General features: G+C 39.8%; 1 protein-coding gene across 1 annotated transcript; it reads right to left on the reverse strand.

The window, feature by feature from the left end:
- Positions 1–1642: 1642 nt before the first annotated feature.
- Positions 1643–18684, reverse strand: FKBP6 (FKBP prolyl isomerase family member 6 (inactive)). Its single transcript, XM_014070962.2, has 9 exons — positions 18605–18684; positions 17234–17348; positions 14423–14512; positions 13935–14137; positions 10430–10549; positions 8780–8974; positions 6736–6845; positions 4724–4815; positions 1643–2064 (listed from the first exon to the last, which is right to left on the reverse strand). Exons 2-9 carry the CDS (start codon positions 17322–17324, stop codon positions 2039–2041), a joined length of 927 nt encoding a protein of 308 aa, XP_013926437.2. The 5' UTR covers positions 17325–17348; positions 18605–18684; the 3' UTR covers positions 1643–2038.
- Positions 18685–23036: the final 4352 nt, after the last annotated feature.

The following is a 23036-nucleotide window of genomic DNA, read 5'->3' on the forward strand; positions in this document are numbered from 1 at the left end:
GTGCTCAAGGCAGGAAAAAAATGTATGTAAGTACTTTAATTTTTGGTTACTTGGAGAAAAGACAACTACTCATTACACTTCCTGAAATTTTCTAGATATGTCCAACAAATAGGGAGTTGAAAAACTGCATGATTAGGTTGACACACTATCATACTGCAGTATTTTAGGATGATAAATTTAAAGTTTTAGTCCTCAGACATTCTGAACTAAATATATAAAATGGAGAGAAATTCTAATAGTCCCAAGAATAGTATTTCCATCACGAATGTTCTTCTTCCCTCATCCTTCTACCAATCCCCTCTAAAGTAGAGTAATTTTGATGCAGTCCAGTGTTTTGTATTTTGTAAATTGAAAGTTCAAAATAATCCATTAACTAATCAAATTAAGTCAAGTATGTTTAAATGATATATTCATAGATACAAATTCACAGAAATATATTCAGTATTTTGTAGCATTTTAACCAGTTTGTGTGGAAGTAAATATATGTGAGAATATATATTAGAACAAAGATAAATTATAATTGTAAAACCAAATTAGGAAGGGATTTGCTGCCACCTGCTGCCCCTAATTTTCACATTGCTTTTACAATATACCTACAATTCTGCTCAAAGCAAAGTATATTTAATGCCCACCCACTGTTTTTTTTAAATACATTTTTAAATGATTGCATTTTGCCAGTGCAACCCAATAGAATACTAGTACTGTATATAGTAACAGCACTAATAGCAATAGCACTTAGATTTATATACTGTCTCATAGGGCTTTATAGCCCTCTCTAAGAAGTTTTCAGAGTCGGCATATTGCCCCGAATATGGATCTTCATTTTATTTGACCTTGGAAGGATGGAAGGCTGAATCAACCTTCAGCTAGTGAAATTCAAACTGCCGAATTGCTGGCAGTCATCAGTCCGCAGAAATAGCTTGCAATACTGCATTATAACGACAATGCCACCAAGGCTAATATACGCGTTCAGGTCAGTCACCAAGCTTGAATATCTAGAAAAAGCTGTGATGTTATATATTATTAAATTTTATTTATGCATTGTATTTCTAACATGCCCAATTCTAGGCATTTTTACAAAAATAATAATAAATAGTATCCCTCTATCTATCCCATGTGAGGACGCGGTGGCTCAGTGGCTAAGATGCTGAGCTTGTTGACAAGGTAGGTCAGTAGTTCAGTGGTTTGAATCCCTAGTGCTGCGTAACAGAGTGAGCTTCCATTACTCATTCCAGCTTCTGTCAACCTAGCAGTTTGAAAGCACGTAAAGATGCAAGTAGAAAAATAGGGACCATTTTGGTGGGAAGGTAACAGTGTTCCGTGTGCCTTCGGCCTTCAGTCATGCCAGCCACTTGACCATGGAGATGTCTTTGGAAAGCACTGGCTCTTTGGCTTTGAAACAGAGATGAGCACCGCCACCTAGAGTTGGGAATGACTAGCACATATGTGCAAGGGAAACCTTTACCTTTACCTATCCATCCCATAGAATAGCAACTGTTAATGATCAATTACTGACATACCATTTCAAGTCGTAGGCAAAACCTCTTAAACTGTTTTTGTAAGGCAAAATAAGAGCCTTTGTATTGCTATGCTTTGCACCAAAAGAATTTGGGTAATGAATAGACACCAAACATGCCGGAACTTTCTCTCAAGACATATTTATTTTTCTAACTCATGAATATCACTCTTTAAGAGCATTCTCAAACAATCAAAAAACATAATTGTTTCAACCTTACATCTTCCTAAGGAACCTAATTCTATAGAGCAGGAAATTATAGAAAAAATAAGTTTCTCTCCAAGTAATCAGTTATCAATATGTTTCAATAGAGACAGAGTTCCTTTTATAATGAGTCTTCTTTTCAACATAATGTGTTGCATAAGGGTATCCCTTATACAAACATAGTGCTTATTTGCATATAAACCATGTAGTTCACATTGTTTTGAATATTTCAAATGAAATATTCCATATATTTTAAAAAAATAGAAAAAAAGATGCACATCATAGGTGAAATGAAATGGTTTTCCTTCTGTTTTAAGTTCAGCTTTCTTCTGCACAGCCAGATTCTGAAATTACCAACATATAATGAGTTAATCTCGGTGAATTTATTTTGTTGTCAAACTGTAGAAATGATACTTTATAACGATCATGTTTTAGAAATTTTGTAAATTAATAAGTTACCAAGACTTTAGATCACTGCATTGAAGGTCTAATTATATTTTTATTTTGAAGGAAAGGCAAGGAACTGGATGAGAGGAGATAATCAAACAATGTATAGGATAGTTAATACTCTATTATACTAATATTACACTCAATCAAGGAAAGGATGCAAAATTAGAAGAGTCTGGAAATGAGCATGCAAGTTACAAGGAAGACTATTCTATCTCTGCTCTTACTAATCCCTATATCTGCATTTATAAACAAATGCCTTTGTCATTTCTTACTATCTCTCTAGTACTAGACAGATAAAATTAGTCATGAAGGATATCATTCCTCTTCCTCCCAAATGTATCATGGTAGCAAATAAGCCCATCAAGTCAACGCTTTCATTCCATCCACTAAAAAGGAGTAAAGGAATATGCAAAAATGTTCACTGCAGTCATTTTTTTGCAACACCTGGGGAGGTTGAATAAGCAAATCATTATTCTTTTTCTTCCTCCTGCATCTCTCATTACTTGAAATCTCACCCATTAATACATGAGGTGCAAATAAGGACCAACCTTCAGGGGCCCAATCCTTGCAGCAAAAAAGAAAGGCATAAAGGCAGAATGTGAAGATTGCAATTACTTCCACAAACAGTTTCAATGTCTTTTGTTTGCTCTCTCAACCCAGCAAGAAAAAGTTCCAACCAGACTTTTCTGAGTTGCCTATAGATAGAACTCAGTAACAACTGAAAAAATGAAGTGATGGTTGTGCCTTTTATGGCCAGTCCCATATTATACCACAAGAAAAAGAGGAGCAAGCAGACAGCAATGACTGTTTATATTCCACCTTTATAGGCATAACTCTCAGTGCAAATTTCTTTCACATGGTACCCAAGAGAGTGAGGGGAGGGGAGGGGAAGGTTTGCACACTTTATTGTGCTCATCCAGGTGGCAAAGATCAGGGGTAACATAATGGAGAGGTTCAGAAGATGTTTTGGCTTGTCTCTCAGTTTTCATGCTTCACTTTCAACCCTTACTTATCATATAGGCAAATGTGTGCCTTAAATTCTGTGAGAAGGAAAAATGGGCAGGAGAGTAGGTTTGGGTGTTATCCTACAGAGCAGGGGTGTGATCCTACCGGTTTTCACTACCAGCTCGATGTGCCTGGGTGTGCAGTTAAGAGAAAATTGAACTTCCGCATTGGAAACAAGGAAAGGAGCAAGGAAAACAGCTGAGGAGTGGCAATTCAATCTACTGCCCCTGATCAGCTGGGCTTCAGAAGCAGAAATAAAGGTTTATATAACGCAGGGGCAGGTGGGTGGGCCCACTTTCACAGAAACAGAGAACCAGTTCGCTCTCGGCTTGAAGTCAGAACTACCAGTTCCAGTGAACTGGTCTGAACCAGTAGAATACAACCTCTGCTACCGAGTACGTGGTCTTTATTCCATGTTCCTGAATAAACTGCTTTTTAAACTTAAAGGACTACAGGGTTGCAGTCTTCCCTCAAATACTGTTTTATTTTGTCTTTGAGATCCAGACAGTTCAATTTTCCTTTTTAAACTTCTTAGCACTAGTTTGTTCACAGTTCTTTAGCTGGATGACGGTTTTCAAAATATCTGAGAAATGCAAACCAAATGCATTGTTGCATACTTGGTATAAAACCGCCCGTGTAGCATTTGCCATTTCAATAGGGGGGAAAAAGCTGAAATGTATAACCTCAATTTTCATTTCCTCCAAAATGTTACGTGCTGGGACTTCTAAATGAAGTTGAATTTCAATATTGAAATCTTGCCATTTCATTTGAATGGTTCACATGTAACGCCTTCTTTACATTCAACTGATTAAAAAGAAAACAGCATGGAAGAAAGCCTGCATCCATTCTGAGAATCATTTGATCAATTCATCTTTTTCATTCCCACCCAACAATTGCACCATCAAAAAGGATCTAGGAGTCAAGCTCAAATGTAAAACATTATTTTACTTAAACAACAAACCTCTAAATAAAAAAAGATTAGCACTATCTTTGCCTTCTCTCTACTTTCACCATCAAATTCCAAATAGAGAATTTAGGTGTCAGAATTATTGCTTTAACTGTCACAAACAGTTAAAAAACAGTAATCAAAATTTTCAAACTAAGATCAATAACTGACCTGTATGCCTAACCTAGTCTACAAGCTTAGTCTATGGTGGGATTTAGTTATAGCAAACTATGGAAATTGCCATGGCTAATATTACTACCAGCAAGAATGTACAGCTGCCAATTATCCTAGATATTTGAAGAAACTATAAAAAAAACGAAAACATCGTTGGACACACTAGGGTTAACACTTCAGCCATTTAAATAAATAGAATGGCAGGTGGGTGGGGTAGGGATTTGATAGCAAAACAACATTTATGTCTAATAGTTGAGTAGCTGCAGAGTAAATGAAGGGCATGCTCTTGTCAAGGAGCAAGGCACTGTCTGATCTATGCAATTGTCATGCATAAACAGGTGTGTGTATGCGAAGGAGAGTAAGTTTTCAAGATGCAACCCAAATCACATAAAGACCAATATCTCCAACTCCCCAAGCAATCTTATTACCTTCCAAGTTTGCTTTTGATGAATGAGAATTCAGTGGAGCAAACATCTTACAGCACATCTCTTTCTCTTTCGCCATGTAATCACTGTAACAACTGCAAGTTAAAACAAATGGTTTTAGCGCTGGAGTGCTATTCATTTTTGTTTTTAAAAAGCAGATATTTTGAAACAGTCTAAACATGTTTACTCTGGAACTAGAGAAATCTGTAAGCGTGGCTAATAACATCAAGAACTGCAACTTATCAGGTTTTGCGCTTAGTTTAATGAACCTTAAAATCAAACAGACTACAGTGCAATACTCATCAGGAGTCACAACAGAGATTTCCAGCTGAATATAATGAACATCATTTAATGAAATTTAGTATCTCTGTTATTGTTATCATTTATATAATCTTTATTGTTTATATCAAAGTTAATTTAAATAATTTAACAGCTGAATATGCTGTGCATCATTTAAATTGTATTAATACATTTCTAGTAGCCAATAAAATGATCATTTGATAAATTATCCTTTAAAAGCATGAAATTCCAGAAGACACTTAACGTTTGTAAAGCAGAAGCAAAATATTTGCTAAACAAAGAATCCAGTTGTGTCAAAAGCCAACCAAAACCATGCCTGTTCTCTTGTGAGTAGGTTTGCAAATGCCTTTAGCTGAAAGAACCAGTGAAATTCTCCTTCTAGGCATTCTGTTGAAATGCCAGAAGGACAGCTAGCATTAAAGTGTCCTGTCTAGCATTAGGGGAAAATGGATTTTAGTCTGTCCAAATAAAGGCATTTTTTCACCTGTAGGTATCTGGAAAAAAAGCCAAGTGAACCTGCACTTAGCAAAGAACAGAGAGGGAAATCATGTAAAGAAACAAACAGGGAGCTTCAAAGAGATGGGGAAACTTTCCCATATCATAAGAGCAATGTTTCTAAGCTCTGGACAACTGAAACAGATTTTTATTGGCAGTTGATCAATGTTTCAATAGGCTTCATCATCTGAACAAATTTAACCTACAAGTAGTCCTCATTTAACAACTGGTCACTTAATGACTATTTGAAGTTATGATGGACCTCCCCAGAGCAACTTATGACTTGGATTCAAATTTCTGATGGCCACACATCACTCTGCAGTCATGTGATTGCATTTTAGGTGCTCAGTAACTGGCTCACATTGATGGTCATTTGCAGAGCCCAGATTGTTACTACAATTTTCAGCCTTTTTTTCCCTGCTTTCTAGCAAAAATGTCCATTGGTTAAAAAAAAAGGGTTTGCTTCACAACCACCACAAAAAGGCCATAAAATCGGGCATGGTGACTTGTTTAACAACTGCCACAACTTATGACTGTAACTGTGGGTTCACTTATGGTTGTAAGTTGAGTACCACCTGTACTTTGTAACAAATTAATGCTATTTTTGCCTATTTGATATGCTCACTTATTCAGTCCAATATAATTTAATCATTAAAAGAATATTGAGCATTGAATAGCTAAATGAATAAATTTGAACCATTACCATGAATCCAAGTGGTAAGTGAATAATAGCAATAGCAATAGCAGTAGACTTATATACCGCTTCATAGGCCTTTCAGGCCTCTCTAAGCGGTTTACAGAGAGTCAGCATATTGCCCCCAACAATCTGGGTCCTCATTTTACCCACCTCGGAAGGATGGAAGGCTGAGTCAACCCTGAGCCGGTGAGATTTGAACCGCTGACCTGCTGATCTAGCAGTAGCCTGCAGTGCTGCATTTAACCACTGCGCCACCTTGGTATCCAATTCAGCTAATTCGTTACAAAAATATAGCAGTCAAGTAAATGCTCTATCGAAAGTTGGAGGGGGGTGAAAGAAAGAGTGTATGGAGGGTCGAAGAGGTACATTGGGTTTCTATTTTGGGGGGTATTATTGACAAGAGGAATGGCTGTGTTTATTGTTTAATGTTATATGGCCCCGGTTCTGTACAGTATATGTGTGATTGTACGAAAATGAAAATGGAAAATAAAACACATTTAGATTCAAGTAAATGCTCTATCACCTGGCCAGCTTTTTCAATTCATTGTTAATATCTTGGTTGAAGGGCTGTTCTTTCTGAGCTTTGATCAGAAACTCTCGGGCTCTCTCGTACTCTGTCAAGTAAAGGCATGCCTGGAAATTAAGAATACACAATGCACATAAGTTGCAATTGCAGTTCGATCACTTCTCTTGAAGAGTAACAGAGGGTAAAGGATTTATTTTTTGGGCAGGTTCACATAGCAACTAGAACTACGGTATTTGCAATCCTGCCTTGATTGTAAGCAAGAAGTCTCGCACACAATGATAAGTTCATACAATGGACACTCTAGGTCAGGGGTGTCCAAACTTGGGAACTTTAAGACTTGTGGACTTCAACTCCCAGAATTCCCCAACCAGCATGGCTTGAAGTTGTTGAGTTGAAGTCCACAAGTCTTAAAGTTCCCAAGTTTGGACACCCCTTGCTCCAGGTCTAGGACTATTATTCACATCAGTTTTGAGAGCATGTTGCAGACACATAAAGAATGATAGCTAGGCAGTGTGGGGAAGGGGAACTTATCATAAAATAGTACATAGCCAGACACAATGCAACAATCTGTCAAAGTCAAATTGGTGAGATTATCTCCTCCCATCTCCTCTAGCCTAGAAAACTTTCTTCAAACCATTTGTTTACATATGTGAAATAGGATACATTTAAAAGCAAAGCGCAGATCTGCAGTCACTTAGCATCCATGGTCTCCATATAAGTACCCATTTTAAAAGGTGGATTTAACATTGTGTTATTATAATATAAAGATATGTAATTTAAATTATTGCCTAACTACTTTTGTTTGGCTTCCTGTCAACAGATTTTAACTATATTAGAAACAGAAAAGCAAAGATATTAACATTAGACATCAGACATTAGACAGTAATTAGACATCACATACTAGAATGTAATTCGTAAAGAATAAAGTAGATTCTCCAAAAATTGTTTTACTGTTAAAATTATTTACTTCAAATCTCTTTATATATATATATATACAGAAACCCAATAGCTGATGAGAGCTAAATAGCTTGAAATAGATCTATACTAGTCTCCCTTTATTTATTTATCAGCACAAATAAAAAAACACAAATATAACAAAGGCAACAGTAAAAATATTGGGTTTCTGTCGTGATGGACTCTTGTGACGAGCCGATAGACAGATGATGGAAGCAGTTAGCTTCCTCCCATAATTGGGGCTTACCAGGGGTTGTAAAAAATCTAATAGATACCTTTCACCCTGGCTTCGCTGATAACGGATAAGAGCCTGTCGCCTAATGGCTAAGAAGTTTGCCTAGGATGTAATATAGCCCAGGTTCAAATCCCAGTAAGGGTATGGCTAGCTGATGAGAGCTAAATAGCTTGAAATAGATCTATACTAGTCTCCCTTTATTTATTTATCAGCACAAATAAAAAAACACAAATATAACAAAGGCAACAGTAAAAATACTGGGTTTCTGTCGTGATGGACTCTTGTGACGAGCCGATAGACAGATGATGGAAGCAGTTAGCTTCCTCCCATAATTGGGGCTTACCAGGGGTTGTAAAAAATCTAATAAGAAAAAATGGAAAATAAAAACCTTTATATATATATATATAAAAAAAGGGTTTTTATTTTCCATTTTTTCTTTTTCATACACTCACATATATACTGTGCATAGCTGGAGCACAGTAAATCTCTTCATATATTGATGGCATTCCCTGACACTGCTTAAGTATCTCATGGTGAATAAACCTGGAAACTTTTCACAACCTATTTTCATTTTCAGAGCTAAAATGAGGATTGTTGTGCCAATTTCAATGGTCTTTACAGTCGATTTATTATATGAAACACCAAATAATTACTCTAAGATGATGATGGAAGAATCTGAAACATTTTAATACACTCTTAGCAAATGATAGGCTTAGCTCATGGTTTCCATTACCCAAACCCACCCTAACAATTTCCAAGCAGGAAGCAAAGCTAGTCTGACAATAAAACAAACACCTCAGAATTCTGCAAGATGTGCAAAATGGGACGGGAAAATCCTCCCCCCCCCTTAACCTGGCCACATCTGAAGAGGGCTTTAGCATTTTTTCTATCTAGCTCTAAGGCTTTTTCGCCATAGGCTAGGGCTCGATCTGGACGTTCCAACTTCAAAGAAACAAAAGATAAGTTCAGGAAGACCAGAAGCCTGGCAGCATCAACTTTGTCTTTTTCAGTCTCCTTGGCACATATACGATTAAGTACTGAAGAGGCCTGGTGAGTAGAAATAAAACAATGAGATTAATCAGAGAAAAGATCTGTGAGAGAGAAATGCTGGAAATGCTCTTGTTAGAGACTGCTGTATGTGTTGGGTAGCATGAATGCTAACTTGAGAGAGAATTCAAATAAATGTTTATCTACTATTAATTAAGGGTTTTATCCTACCTTATATTAAGGAGCCCAAGAGGATCCCACTATTTTTTCTCACAAGCACTCTGTCAGGTTGGTTGGGCTAAGAAAGAATGAATGGTCCAATCACCCAGTGGGTTTCTACACTAGAACGAGAGCTCTCTTCAACCACCTTAACTATGCCACACAGGCTCTTTTAAATGATAAAAAAGTTCTTGTTTCTTCTCTGTAGCTGTTCCCCAATCTTATTAACTTCGGGAAAAAGACTTTGGAACATTCACCAATGGCCAAACAAAAACCATTTTTTCCAGATTCTAGTCAATGTTACCAATATTTAATAAATAATGAGTCCAATTAATGTGATTTTTCACATAGTTTTGTATTTCTAAAAGACCATGACAGAACCATGTTAATCGCAAGATAACATATATAAAGTCTGATAAGATTTCTTTATTAGAACTTCCAGAAAACAGCATTTTCTAGAGCGTAGGTATATAGAATCACAGGGCTAGAAGCAACCTTGCAGGTCTTCTAGCTCAACCCTCCTCCCCCACTTTTTGTTCCCAAATTGCTGTCCAATCTTTTCTTGAAGACCTTCAGCAAAGGAGTAGCCAAAACTTTGGGAGGCAAGCTGTTTCACTATTTAATTGTTCTTACTGTCAGGAAAGTTCTCCTTAGTTCCAGATTGGATCTCTCTTTAATGAGCTTTCACCCATTGATTCAAGTCCTGCCCTCAGGTGCTTTGGATAATAAGTCGACCCCTTCCTCTTGGGACTGCCCCTCAAATACTGTAAGACAGTTATCGTGTTACCCCTGATCGTTCTCTTTGTAAGGCTAGACATGCCCGGTTCCCTTAACCGTTTCATCATATGGTTTGACAGGGGTGTCAAACTTGCAATGTCACGGCAGCATCACGTGATGTATTGTGACTCTCCCCCCCCCTTGCTAAAACAGGCATGGGCATAGCCAGCATGCGACGCATCCGGCCCACAGGCCGTGAGTTTGACAGCCCTGCTCTAGACCCTTTATTGTCTTTGTTGCTATTCTCTTCCCTCTTCCTAGAGCTTAGGTATCTTTTTTGTATCATGGCAACCAGAACGCAGTTGAACAAAGGTGGCCTCCCTTGTGCTGCATGGAGCGGTACTATCACTTCTTGTGATCTTGATGCTATCCCTCTGTCGATGCAGCCTAGGACTGCATAGGCTTAAAATTATTCACATTTTGGTGTGGATAGGAAGGGACGATTGTTGTGCAGGATATAATTTTAAATTTCTAGACGTAGTTTGTGTTTCACTCCTCTACTCCAGGAATGCTACTTACCCGCCTGTACCTCTCCTTGGCATCCATGAAACGTGTCTGACGGAAGAGGTAATTGCCAAATTCACGTTCTGTTTCTGCTACCTTTATAATTTTTTCCAGTGGAAAGCTATCCTGTTGCTCCTTATGCAGAGAAACAACATTCTAGTTAGAGAAACTATCCCCAATAGTTATAAGTTTAAGCTAAAATTGTTATGCTGGAAACCTACACAAGTTAGTTCTTTAAAGCAGTGATCCCCAACCCCCGGTCCGCGGACCGGTGCCGGGCCGTGGAGTACCTGGCACCGGGCCGCGCAGCAGCCGGGGGCCATGATCGCTGCAGCAGCCGGGGGCCATGATCGCTGCAGCGGCCGGGGGCCATAGTTTCTTTCTGTATGCAAATTAGGGCTAACTGGCACAAGGGGTGTTACTGGACCGCTGGTGGCACTTTGACGTCACCAGCGGCCCACCGCCCCCCTGTGTCCAGCGCCGCCCTTCTCATTCCTTTTCAGCGCTTCAGCACTGGCCGATTCCTGAAAAAACCTAAGAGCGCCTGCGCAGCTACGTAGGGCTAGCGTAGACAGGGCTAGTAGCGTAGCCTTGCACTTTATATTTATGTAATTGTATTTTATTTTGTAAGGCATGTTTAAATACAATAAAATAAAAGTTGTTTAATCAAAACAATCTGATATATAAACAATCAATGTGTCGTCGCGAACAACGCCCCCCCACCCCTGCGCGCGCTCAGCGGGCCACGGTAAAATTATCAAAGGCTGACTGGTCCGCGGCGATAAAAAGGTTGGGGACCACTGCTTTAAAGTTCTTTAAATGATTTGAGACTGCCTCTCCTATTACAAATCTGCCCAATTTTTAGGGACTTTTTAAATTATTTCCCTTTACCAGAAGCTCAGTGATATTGTGGACATAGGAGAGGTTTTGTCCAGACTATGGAATGCTCTCTACGAAGCAAGGTATATTTGGCCCATTCTTCCAGAATTTAGGAAAATACAAAAATATATCCTTTTTTATTAAGGCATCATTGCTAACTGATTTGACTTGCATTAATTTGCCTTTTTTATTGTTTGACATTTATAAGTCAGAGTGTAAATTTAATCATGAGTGATATCTGCCATGAATAAGGCTGGAAAGCACAACTATTTTAAGGGAAGAAAAAGCAAAAAAAAACAAAACACACTACAGTAGGGGATAGAAGAAAATGTATAAGTAAGCATATGTGATTTTTTATCCTATAAACAGGATATAAAAATGCAGCTTAATTAGTAACATTCATCTTAGAATAGGGGGGTCAACCTCAATTTCATTGAGGGCCGCATCAGGGTTGTGTTTGATCTCGGGGGGGCTGGGGGCGTGTGGCCAGGGTCAGCTTGAACTAAAATTGCTCTGCGCATGCACAGAAGCAAAAAAGCAAGATGAATCGGGAGAACTGGTTCAGAGGCATGGCAGGCCTGGGTCGCTGCTGGTACCACAACAAAAGTAAAAGCATAAAATATAAAAAATACAATTATTTAAAATAAGATGTCATCCATTCAATCAAGTGGGGCTGGATTTTAATCAACAGCCCCAGGCCTGCCGGAACAGCCAGGTCTTGGTCGATTTACGGAAGGCCGGGAGAGTGGTAAGGGTCCGGATCTCTGCGGGTAGCTCGTTCCATAAGGCCAGTGCAGCAACAGAGAAGGCCCTCCCTCGGGGAGCCGCCAGCCGGCATTGTCTGGTCGACAGCACCCGGAGGAGGCCCAACCTGTGCGATCTTATTGGTCGTTGGGAGGTGAATGGCAGGAGGCGGTCTCTCAGGTAGCCAAGTCCAATAGCATGTAGGGCTTTAAAAGTGACGACTAGCACCCTGAAGCGGGTCTGGAGACCAATGGGGAGCCAGTGCAGCTCACGGAAGATAGGTGTAACATGGGTGTATCTAGGTACACCCATTATTGCTCGTGCGGCTGCATTCTGGACGAACTGCAGTCTTCGAATACTCTTCAGGGGCAGCCCCATGTAGAGTGCATTACAATAATCCAGTCTTGAGGTGACGAGGGCGTGAGTGACTATTCGAAGTACCTCCCGGTCCAGATAGGGCTGCAACTGGTGCACCAGGCGAACCTGGGCAAAGGCCCCCCTGGTCACAGCTGACAAATGGTGTTCTAACGTCAGTTGTGGATCCAGGAGGACACCCAAATTGCGGACCCTCTCTGAGGGGTATATAACTTCACCCCCCAGGCTAAGAGGTGGAATGTCTGGACCATCTTTGGGAGGCAACATCAATAGCCACTCGGTCTTGTCTGGATTGAATGCAAGCTTGTTTGCTCCCATCCAGACCCTGACAGCCTCCAGGCACTGGCACATCACTTCAACTGCTTCGCTGAGTTGGCATGGGGCGGATAGATACAATTGAGTATCATCTGCATATTGATGATATTTAATCCCGTGCCGGCGTATGATCTCACCCAGCAGCTTCATGTAGATGTTAAATAGGAGGAGGGACAGGACCAAGCCCTGCGGCACCCCATATTTGAGGGGCCTAGGGGTCGATCTTTGTCCCCCAACCAACACCGACTGTGACCTGTCCGAGAGGTAGGAGGAGAACCACTTTAAGACAGTGCCTCCCACTCCCACCTCGCGTAACCATCGCAGAAGGATACCATGGTTGATGGTATCGAAGGCCGCTGAGAGGTCAAGGAGCGCTAGGATAGATGAATGTCCTCTATCCCTGGCCCGCCAGAGATCATCGATCAGCGCGACCAAAGCAGTTTCCGTGCCGTAACCAGGCCTGAAACCCGACTGAAAGAGATCCAGATAATCTGTTTCATCCAAGGTCCGTCGGAGTTAAAAGGCCACCACCTTCTCGACAACCTTCCCCACGAAGGGGAGGTTGGAGACTGGGCGATAGTTGTTCAAAATGGCTGGATCCAGGGAAGGTTTCTTAAGGAGGGGTCTCACCACCTCATCCTTTAGAGGATGCGGGAAGGATCCCTCCAGAAGAGAGGTGTTAACAATCCTCTGGAGCCAGCCACGTGTCACCTCCCTGCTGGTCGAGACCAGCCAGGAGGGACATGGGTCCAGTAAACAGGTGGAGGCACTCACAGTTCCCATGGCCTTGTCCACTTCCTCAGGAGCGACAAGTTGAAACTCGCTCTATAAAATCTGATTAGGACCTTCCCCCGGCGTCTCGAGGAGTCCAGGTGGAGTCCAGGTCCGTCCGGATCTGAGCGATTTTATCCGACAGAAACTGAACAAATTCCTCAGCTCTACCCTGTAACTCAACTCCAATTCTAATGTTTTCACTTTTCCTATAGTCATGGCAGAGAACAATCTCCAACTTCAATAGTTCCTCAGTGGTAACATTTTTATTTAATTTAATTTACATGCTGTCCATCTCATGGTTTGAGGTGACGCTGAACAGCTTACTTGTAAAATATAGTTTCACAAGGACTGTACAAATTATAGTTCAAAACCTCTAATTTCAGAAGATTGAATGGTACTAATACAGACTATTAGATATAAATTTATAACTCACAGGAGAAAGGTCAAAGAACTTATCTGACTCTGCCGAGTCCAAAAAGTCCAAAAGCTCAACTTCAAACAAGACTGTGGAATTGGGGGGAATCAAAGGAGGGCAACCCAAAGTTCCAAAAGCATAATTTGGCTTGAAGAGAAATCTTGCCAACTCTCCTTTTCTCATTGTGAGTAATCCAACTTCCAAACCCCTCAGAGTAATATCTAGGAAAGCAAAACAGAAAATCCTTATTTCCAGAATATCCGTACTGTATTACTGTTTGTTTTGAACTGATTGCAGAGGAAAGAAGAAACATGCAGAAAATACAAAAATGGCAAAAGAGCATGTGGCAAACTAATTTGTTCAAGTAACAGGAAATAATTCAAGATGTGACAATGGAGATCACAGGATAGAGAGTTATAATGCATTAGATCAGATATCTATGTAAGCATTTACTGATTAAACTCAAATTATATTTCTATCCACTAAATCATGTATCTTTCACTCACCTTCACCAAGTTTCATGAGTTTGGGGTTTTTCTTGAACCAATTTGTATCAAAGGGTCTGTCCGTGTGTTCTAAATACCCTGAAAATTTCACTGAAAAAAATCAGAATCAGAGGAGACAAAATAAATTTCATTGAGAAACAGTGAACATATTAATTTCATCCGCATAAATGTTCTTAGGAATAGTTTTGCTATGTTTTCTTTGAAGTTTCTTGACGCTTGGCATTGTATTAAATCCCTTAATCAAGGAACACGTTATCCGTTACACTTTTTCCTTTTGGAATACAGAATATGGTGTTATGCAAAATGCAGAAATATTAAAACAAGAAAGAGAACTTAAAGACATAAAAAAGGGGGAAAACACCTTTTATACTAATACTCATTATACTTCTCCAAAACTTTATATTCTTGCAAACCATCTTGGTTCTACCATATCCACACATACTTCATATACTATGTCTTGTTCTTTAAACTTGACACCTTTTTTTTTGTTAATCTCATCAACTCCATCCAACCACAACTTTCTTGATCTTCCCCTTTCTTTATATTTGTTTTGTGATTTCAACCTCTTTGGTTCTCTTTATATGACCAAACCACTTCAAAGTACCTGCTACTCTAGTTTGTATTTCATTCACATTCATTCAGTACCCATTTATTCTTAACCTCACATCTGCAGCTTTTTCTACACACACTTCATAAGTATTCCATTCCCACGCAGTCGTCTTTTGTTTCTTCACATGCTTATTTCCATATATGCATATAGGCAGAAACATGTATATATTGTCATTTTTACTTTATTCCACACATACATTCCTCCTAATGGACTAATCAGTACCATCCTATGACCATTTGTAAAATTCTTCATCCATTTTTCCTCCTTTATTAAACATTTTACCAAGTGATACTAATTCATATTTTATTATAGGCCATACATTTTATTTTTGGCCATACATTTATTATAGTTTTTGGGTCATAGACTATATGAAATGGAATATTCATTCAGCTTTCCTTGTCAATTACAATTACTGTATAGTATTGTAATTGTTTATCTTTCCTTTAAAACTTCATAAGTAACTCAAAGGAGCAAATATATGTAATAGTACTTCCTCCTATTTTTCTCATAACAACAACCCTACGAGGTGGGTTAGGCTAAGAGAGAATGACTGTCACAAGTAACTCAGCAGGCTTTCATGTCTAAGGCAGGACTAGACCCGACAATCTCCTGATTTCTAGGCTAGCACTTTAACTATCCCACTAAACTGGCTCTCAAACAGTAATCTTTGATGCATTATTTTTCAGATCCATACTCTTCACTGCTTCATGCAATCTAATATTTGCTGTAGATCATTGGTTCCAGCTGATAACACACCATTATAACAAACATTCCTTATCTATCTATCTATAAATAAAAATGTAATGGTTGTTTGTTCAAAATCGCTAATCTCCGAAAGTTCTTCACCGATTACTTTGAAATTTTGACACAACGTTGCATTCAAATACGCGAATGTTTTTATATACGTATATTACATAGATGTCATACCTGTGACAGGTAAAAACATGATTTTTTGTAAAAACATGTTTTGAAAACCAGCATCATCTGGTGGACATAAAAGCAACACACGCTATACTAAATATTTCATGATTCCATTTCAATGTTTCCGATTCCATTGTTATGATTTATTTTCATTTTGATTTAATGATTTCGTGTGACATTGCGTTGGAATTGAGCTGTGTCATTTACCATAGTGTTCATTTAGTGAGTATAGTATATTTGGAACAGTTCAGCCTCTCTCCAGCTTCCACCCGACGGTCCCTTTATATGTGTGGCTGGGCTGCGGCTGCACCCTTTCCCCCCCCCCCTCCTCTGACGAGCTTCAGCCATTTCCGTCAAGGGGAGCCGAAGCCCTTCGGCCTCCCCCTCCCCTCCCGCTGGGCCTTTGCTGTCTGCGGTGGGGCACCACCTGTGCCATCCCTCGGCCGTCTCCCCCCGCCCTTAAGCCGGCCTACCCCCAGCCAGTCCAGCAGAGCTCCTGAGGAGGTGGAGAGTCTCCTCAGCCCGGCTGGCTGCGCGCGCCCAGCTACGGCCTCACCAAGGCGGCTACGACGGGGGAGTGATGGTGGTATCAGCCGTGAGGTGGCACACCAAGGACTTCTCCTCCTCCGAGATCCTGGACGTCTCACTCTCCCGGGCCACCAACTTGGGGGAGCCCGAGCGCAGCTCCTCCGAGGAGATGCTCAACAACTTCCACGAGGCCGCAAAATAGTCCATAATGAAGGGTATTAGCTTTATTATACACTTACATTAATTCAATAAACTTTTCTTCCCACATTCCGGCTGAGCAATTAAAAATCTGGACTGCATGCTGTAAAGTCACACCTCAATTTTGCTTCTTATCACCTCATACTATTTCAGTAAGACTGCTGCCAAACACCTTCTCAAACACATTTAATAAATTAACCCCCCTATAATGTTCTCTACAAAGGCACATATACTTTATTATTAGCTTACCTGTACTGTTACACAGGTGCTATGTGAGTATTCTGGCATTTTTTTTTTACATTTGAATCTAAAGCACATTGCAGCCATAAGAACCTCTTGGAAGCATAAGAATGTAATTAATGAAGATCATTTGCCTATTTTTTCAGAACATATGGTACAAATATTAATTTAACACATGATTCATTTGCTAATTAAAAATCTGATCTTTTAATTTTCCTTCCCCAGCTTTGAATTAAATAAGGAAAAATAGATATCATACAATATCCATATTTGATAGACCCTAAAACCACAACAAATCAATGCAACTACTTTACCTAATACTGATGAATCAGGAGGGACTGTCTCACCAGAGCCATCTCGGATTATTTCTTTCAACACTCCTCTGTCACCAGTAATATTCTGCATACGGTGACCCAACCACTGGTAAGACTTGGAACAATGAACATAAGAATATGCTAAGCGTAATATTACAAAATATTTGCAAAACCAAATACATCCTGAAAGAGCTTTGCATGATTGTTAGCCTTTAATGAACTTACCAATAAAGTGAACAACAAAATATTTGCTAAATGTTTTACCTTTGTATAAGCTGTTTCAAGGTACATAAAATATCAGAATATAATGCAGATACTGATTGTTTAGTACATTTATTACTATATAATTTCTATTTTCTTGAATTGGAATTGAGGTTTATAACCCTTTTGATTGAGGAAACAGACTTTCAGAGTGTTTTAGTTAAATTCCTAATAATTTAATCTCTAATTAGTAAGTAATAAAACCTATTTTACTTATTGAGCCAATCATATAAAATTTTATCATTGCTATACTGTATATTTTGCATTTGGCTTAAATAGTAAATTATAATAAAACTACTTATTTAAATTATCAAGAAGTATAACCAAAAAGTTGAAAGAGTTTACATATTTTGATATTAAGCACATTCCCTTGAATTTGGGTGAAGGAAGGAGAAACATTGGCCAACTCATATTAACTTTACTGTCATTAGTTCATTTTTTGCTTAGGAGGCAAAGAGCACACTAACTATGGTTTGTAAATTTTGGTTACTAATTAGTACTACAGTATTTGGAAACTCTAGGCATTTTAATATGTGAAAAAACCCATGCATTCTGAACAGTCCAAGAAACCAATTTTACATTCCCATAGATATTTGGTATGAGATAGTCAGATAAAATAATTTAGAGCAAAGAAGGGCCAGCAAAACGTCAGAAAGCCCCAGGATTCAATCCCAGGAGTTCTCCCAAAATGATGTGACTTGAAATAAATCAACCAGATTTGGGCTACCCCCCCCCCCAAAAAAAAACAACGCTTCAAGGTCAGCTAGTGAGTTGTATATAGGTATAGTAGCCTGACACAAAGCAACTATCTCAGAGGGTCCTCAAACTTGGCAACTTTAAGAGTTGTGGACTTTAACTCCCAGAATTCTCCCAGAATTCTCCAGCTGGAGAATTCTGGGAATTGAATTCCATAAGTCTTAAAGTTGCCAAGCTTGAGGACCTCTGGACTATCGGGATCCATTTTCCAAATCACTTTTAGTAGGCCTCCATCCCAGTTAAAGCAAGAACTAATGGGTCAAGCATAAGCCGCCCTTCTTCCTTCGCGACTTCATCCAAACGCGCGTGAGGAAAGGGCCGGAGGACACCAAGAAGCCTCTTCCTTCGCCTCACCCCGATATCTCCCACCCCGGTGCCTCCTCCTCCTCCTCCTCCTCGCGGGCTGCTCCCATTCTCCTGCCAGTATCGCTCGCCGCTTCGCCTCATCTCCATGGCTTTCCAAAGCAGCAGTTGGAGCAATGGGTCTCCTTGAGGCCTGCCCCTTTCCCGCCTTAACCGCCGGAGCAAATGGGAAGGGCGTCCCTCCGAGTCTTTGCAGCCCTCGATCAATCGGAGCAGTCGGGATCTCAAGCCACCCACCGGCGCAGCCTTACAAGCGCAGCTGCGCGCCCGCTTGCTTTTACTTTGAGGGCTTATCGGTAATTAGGGGGTTAGCTGTAGTATCCTGCAAACGGGGACTTTGCAGCAATTAACTGTCAGACCCGGCTTCTCGTGTTGCAAACGTCCTGTTTATCCCATAGTCCCGGTTAGAGGGACGTCTGGAGAGTTTAATGCATTAAATTACGAGCAGGAAAGGAGTTGCCACAAAGAAGAGGGAGTCAAGCTATTCTCCAAAGCACCTGAGGGCAGGACAAGAAGCAATGGGTGGAAACTAATCAAGGAGAGAAGCAATTTAGAACTGAGGAAAAAATCCTGAGAGTTAGAACAATTCATCAGTGGAACGACTTGCCTCCAGAAGTTGTGAATGCTCCAACATTGGAAGTTTTTAAGATGTTGGATAACCATTTGTCTGAAGTGATGTAGGGTTCCCTGCCTAAGCAAGGGGTTGGACTAAATGACCTCCAAGGTCCCTTCCAAGGCTGTTATTCTGTTCTAGAAAACTGCAAGATGAAACTATGTGAAGAACTGAGGGCTTTATATTGTGTTTGTAAACTTCAGGGAAGAGCAGGATAAAAATATAAGGGGGGGGGTGATTGTCATAATACTCTAATCTTTTTTTGATCTTGGATATGGATTTTGATGCCAGAGATTTTGATCTCAGATAGCTTAATGATTGTACGTGCAAAATGTTACACACCTAAGGTGCAACGTGCGAAACCACAAACTTAGTTGTTTGTGGCTTAGCATGTTTAATTAGTTTATGGCACAACTGTATGAGCTGTTGTTAATAGCAATTCATATATATCGCTTCATAGTGCTTTACAGTCCTCTCTAAGTGGGTTTTCAGAGTCAGCATATTTTTCCCAACAATCTGGATCTTCATTTTATTGACCTCAGAAGGATGGAAGTCTGAGTCAACCTGGAGCCGGTCAGAATCGAACTCCTGAAGTCAGCAATGAATTAGCCCTGCAGTAATGCATTCTAACCACTTCACCACATGGCTCTTTAATGCAGCCAGTGTCACCTCTCTCTCTTGACATTTTACACGTTTATTTCCACATTAGCACATGGCATATATTCTGTCTTCCTTGTCTTTGCTTTCTTGTGCTTTTGAAAATAACCTTGGAAAAGTTTTTCAAACTCCAAAGGTTGTGTTTTGTATTCTCCTCACTCTTCAGTGAGGCCATGTTGTTTCAAATGTATTTTGAGCCTTTCTCCTTCATAATCAATATAGTTTATTTCTCTTTCTGCTTTATAGCACAAAATAAAGTGGGCCAGGTGAGTTAGAGAACTGTTTTGTCTGAAAAACAGCACTTTGAGACTGGATAGAGCTGGTTGATGGATTGTATACTCTAAGAACTGATATGACAGAAAGCATAAATTGATATTTAGATTGTTTTGGAGAGTCAGGTGTGGTATAGTATCCCAGGCTAGAGAGCAGAAGTGTGATTTCTAGTCCCACCTAAAGCACAAAGTCAGCATGGTGACCTTGGATTACACACTCTCAGCCCTAAGAAGGAGGCAATGGCAATGGCTTTTGAAACTTTGCCAAGAAAATTGTAGAGACTGGTCCAAGCAGTCAGCAGGAGTCTCAAACTGACTCAAAGGCACACGCACAAAAGTTGCTGTGGGTATGTCTGAAAGCAGGAATTTTTGGTGATCGTTGCATGTCATTATAATAAATATAATGGAACCTCCAGAGATGAATTTAGGAAAAATTGTGTATGTATATAAACCGGCACAGATAAGTCTTGGCAGCAATCCAACACAGATACGCTGTGGCAGCAATCCATCCTGCCAGGTTTACAATACTGTTCTCCAACATTCATTAATGCATTGACTTCTGTAAAAGGGGCGTGTGCACCAGCATTCCTTTTATAGTCTGGAGAGGAGCCTAATTACCAGCAGCTGAGTACAATTACCTCCTGTAACTGCGCAACTGTTCCTTACGCCTATTAGCTCTCGGTTGCCGGGCATCCAGGAACAACTCACTGCTGATGTCAGGATCACACTCCCTTGTCTCCACCCCACTGGTCCAAGGCTCAGGTGCCTCCTGGTGGCCAACCAGCCTCTCTGCGCCCTGCAGGGGATCGGAACTCTGTCCAGGGTCCTCCAGAGCCGACTAGTAGGGCCCCTCGCTGTCAGAGTGTGGTGGCAGCTCCAACAGCTCCTGCTGGGCCACAACACATACGTACGTACATACATATAATATATATATTATGCTGGAACACACACACACAGCGCCATTATATATATACATATATACACACACACATACACACATACACATACATACATACATACATACATACATACATACATACATACATATAATTCTGGAACACCTTGAGCAATTTCAATCAAACTTGGTAAACAGATGACTTCCTCTCTGGAAACAAATATTGCGGGGGTAAGACACCCCTAATACCCCTTGGGTGTGTTACAGCCTGTTGTGCTTTAAAATGGATTCTACTGAACTGCCGTAAAATGGCTTCTGTACAGCACTGTGGAGTTGCCATGGTAACGGCTTCACAGTACTTTACAAGGGGGCTCCCTCTGATAAGGGGAAAAAGCCAAGGTTAGAAATTGCGTTGATGTTCATGGAAGGAGGGTTGGCATAAATAAATACCTGGCCAGCGCTGGGTTATCAGCTAGTTTTCAAATAAATGTACATAAGGGGAATTTTTTTTGGCATAAAGTAGATTTAACTAAACTTACCCTTTTGTTACCTGATATTTTTACTTTGTTTATAGTCTTACACCTGTTCTGCACTTTCTTACCTTTCTATATTTCACAATATAGAAAACCCGGAAGAGGGCCTTAAAACAACTTGTAATGAAATTCTATAACTTCTAATTTTGTATTGCAAAACATGAAAGCATATTTCTACAGTTAAAAAGATTGTAAAATCACTTTATTCAGTATAAAATATTAAAAAACAGTATTGTCTTTTAAACCACTAAAAGCAAATAGAAACCATTAAAAGCAAAGAGAAGAGGTGAGACCTAATAAGCAGGTGCTAAAATTGGAAAAAAAATTCACAGTAAACAAATTTAATGCATTAATATGTACAGATAGAAATTAATGAATACCTCGACCTTTTAGTTATATTTGCATAGTGATAGTGCTAAGTATTGTCTTGCAGTTATTTTACCACGTTGGTGAAATATTTCATTATGGTCTTACTTGAAACTCTACAATAGAAATATTAAATTGGACATTTTAAATTTAAATAACAGTAAGAACTAGTACTGTCTAGAAAATCCAACGTATTTAGCCTTTCAGATTTGTAAAACTTGCTAAAATGGGTAACAATGGGGGAAAAAAAGAAGATTGAAAAGCAGAAATAGGGAAAAAAGTGGCCCTTTGAAATCAATTGCCTGGCAGGCTTCCCAGAAGCAGCCTAGAGGCAAAGTGAGATGTTTGTTCCAAGCAATAGATTCTGAGCATCATTTCCTAGAATGCCAGTGGAACTCCTCCATAGGCCACAAACAATGCATCACAAGGAAGTTATTCTGCAAAAAAACACTGAAAACAATGAAAATATAGTGTTCATTTCAACTGAGCTCTTGTAATTTTGGATTAAACCTTTTGGACTTAACTATCCTTAAACAGTGGAAAGTATAGATGTCATTGAGATTCTACATTTTGGCATGGAGCTCGCTCTGTTGCTTTATAGGTAGTCCAGGCCAGAGACTCTGGTTTCTGGTCTATGACTGTAATAAATTGAAAAAAAATATGATTTGGCCCCTTAAAGCCAGGATGCCCTTTAATAGTCAGGTGCACTAAAAAACAAAACAGAGTCCTGAAGCAAGTCTCTAGAAATTATTTACACTGAACGAGTTCCATTCAGTTAGGTTTGCATTTATTGCTCCCATAAAGATGGTCTGGAGCTGGTAACTTGACACAATAGAACAGTGATGGCAAAACTTTTCGGCACCGAATGCCCAAACTGGAACGTTTGTGCATGTGCGTGCGCCACAATGCCGGAAACTCAAAGACTAGTTGACCGGGGCGGGTTTCTGGCATGCGAATGCGCACTGGCCAGCTGGTCTTCACATGCCCCGGAGAACTGAAAACCCAAAAACCAGGTGGCCGGCACGCGCATGCCAGTTTTCAGGCCATTTTTTGAGTCATTTTCTGGCCATTTCTCGAAAAATGGCCT

This window comes from Thamnophis sirtalis, unplaced genomic scaffold (genome assembly GCF_051295495.1).
Source record: "Thamnophis sirtalis isolate CommonGarterSnake01/CBP01778 unplaced genomic scaffold, rThaSir2_p1.2 scaffold_6, whole genome shotgun sequence".
Taxonomy (NCBI): domain Eukaryota; kingdom Metazoa; phylum Chordata; class Lepidosauria; order Squamata; family Natricidae; genus Thamnophis; species Thamnophis sirtalis.

Bases quoted from the DNA above. Each gene is read 5' to 3' on its own strand.
- FKBP6 (XM_014070962.2), bottom strand. From the start codon at position 17,324: ATGCAGAATATTACTGGTGACAGAGGAGTGTTGAAAGAAATAATCCGA. The intron at 8,975-10,429 runs GTAAGTAGCATT...TCTACTCACCAG, and splicing joins CCAAGGAGAGGTACAGGCGG to GCCTCTTCAGTACTTAATCG. The intron at 4,816-6,735 runs GTGATAGAGCAT...TTTAACTTGCAG, and splicing joins GAATTGAAAAAGCTGGCCAG to TTGTTACAGTGATTACATGG.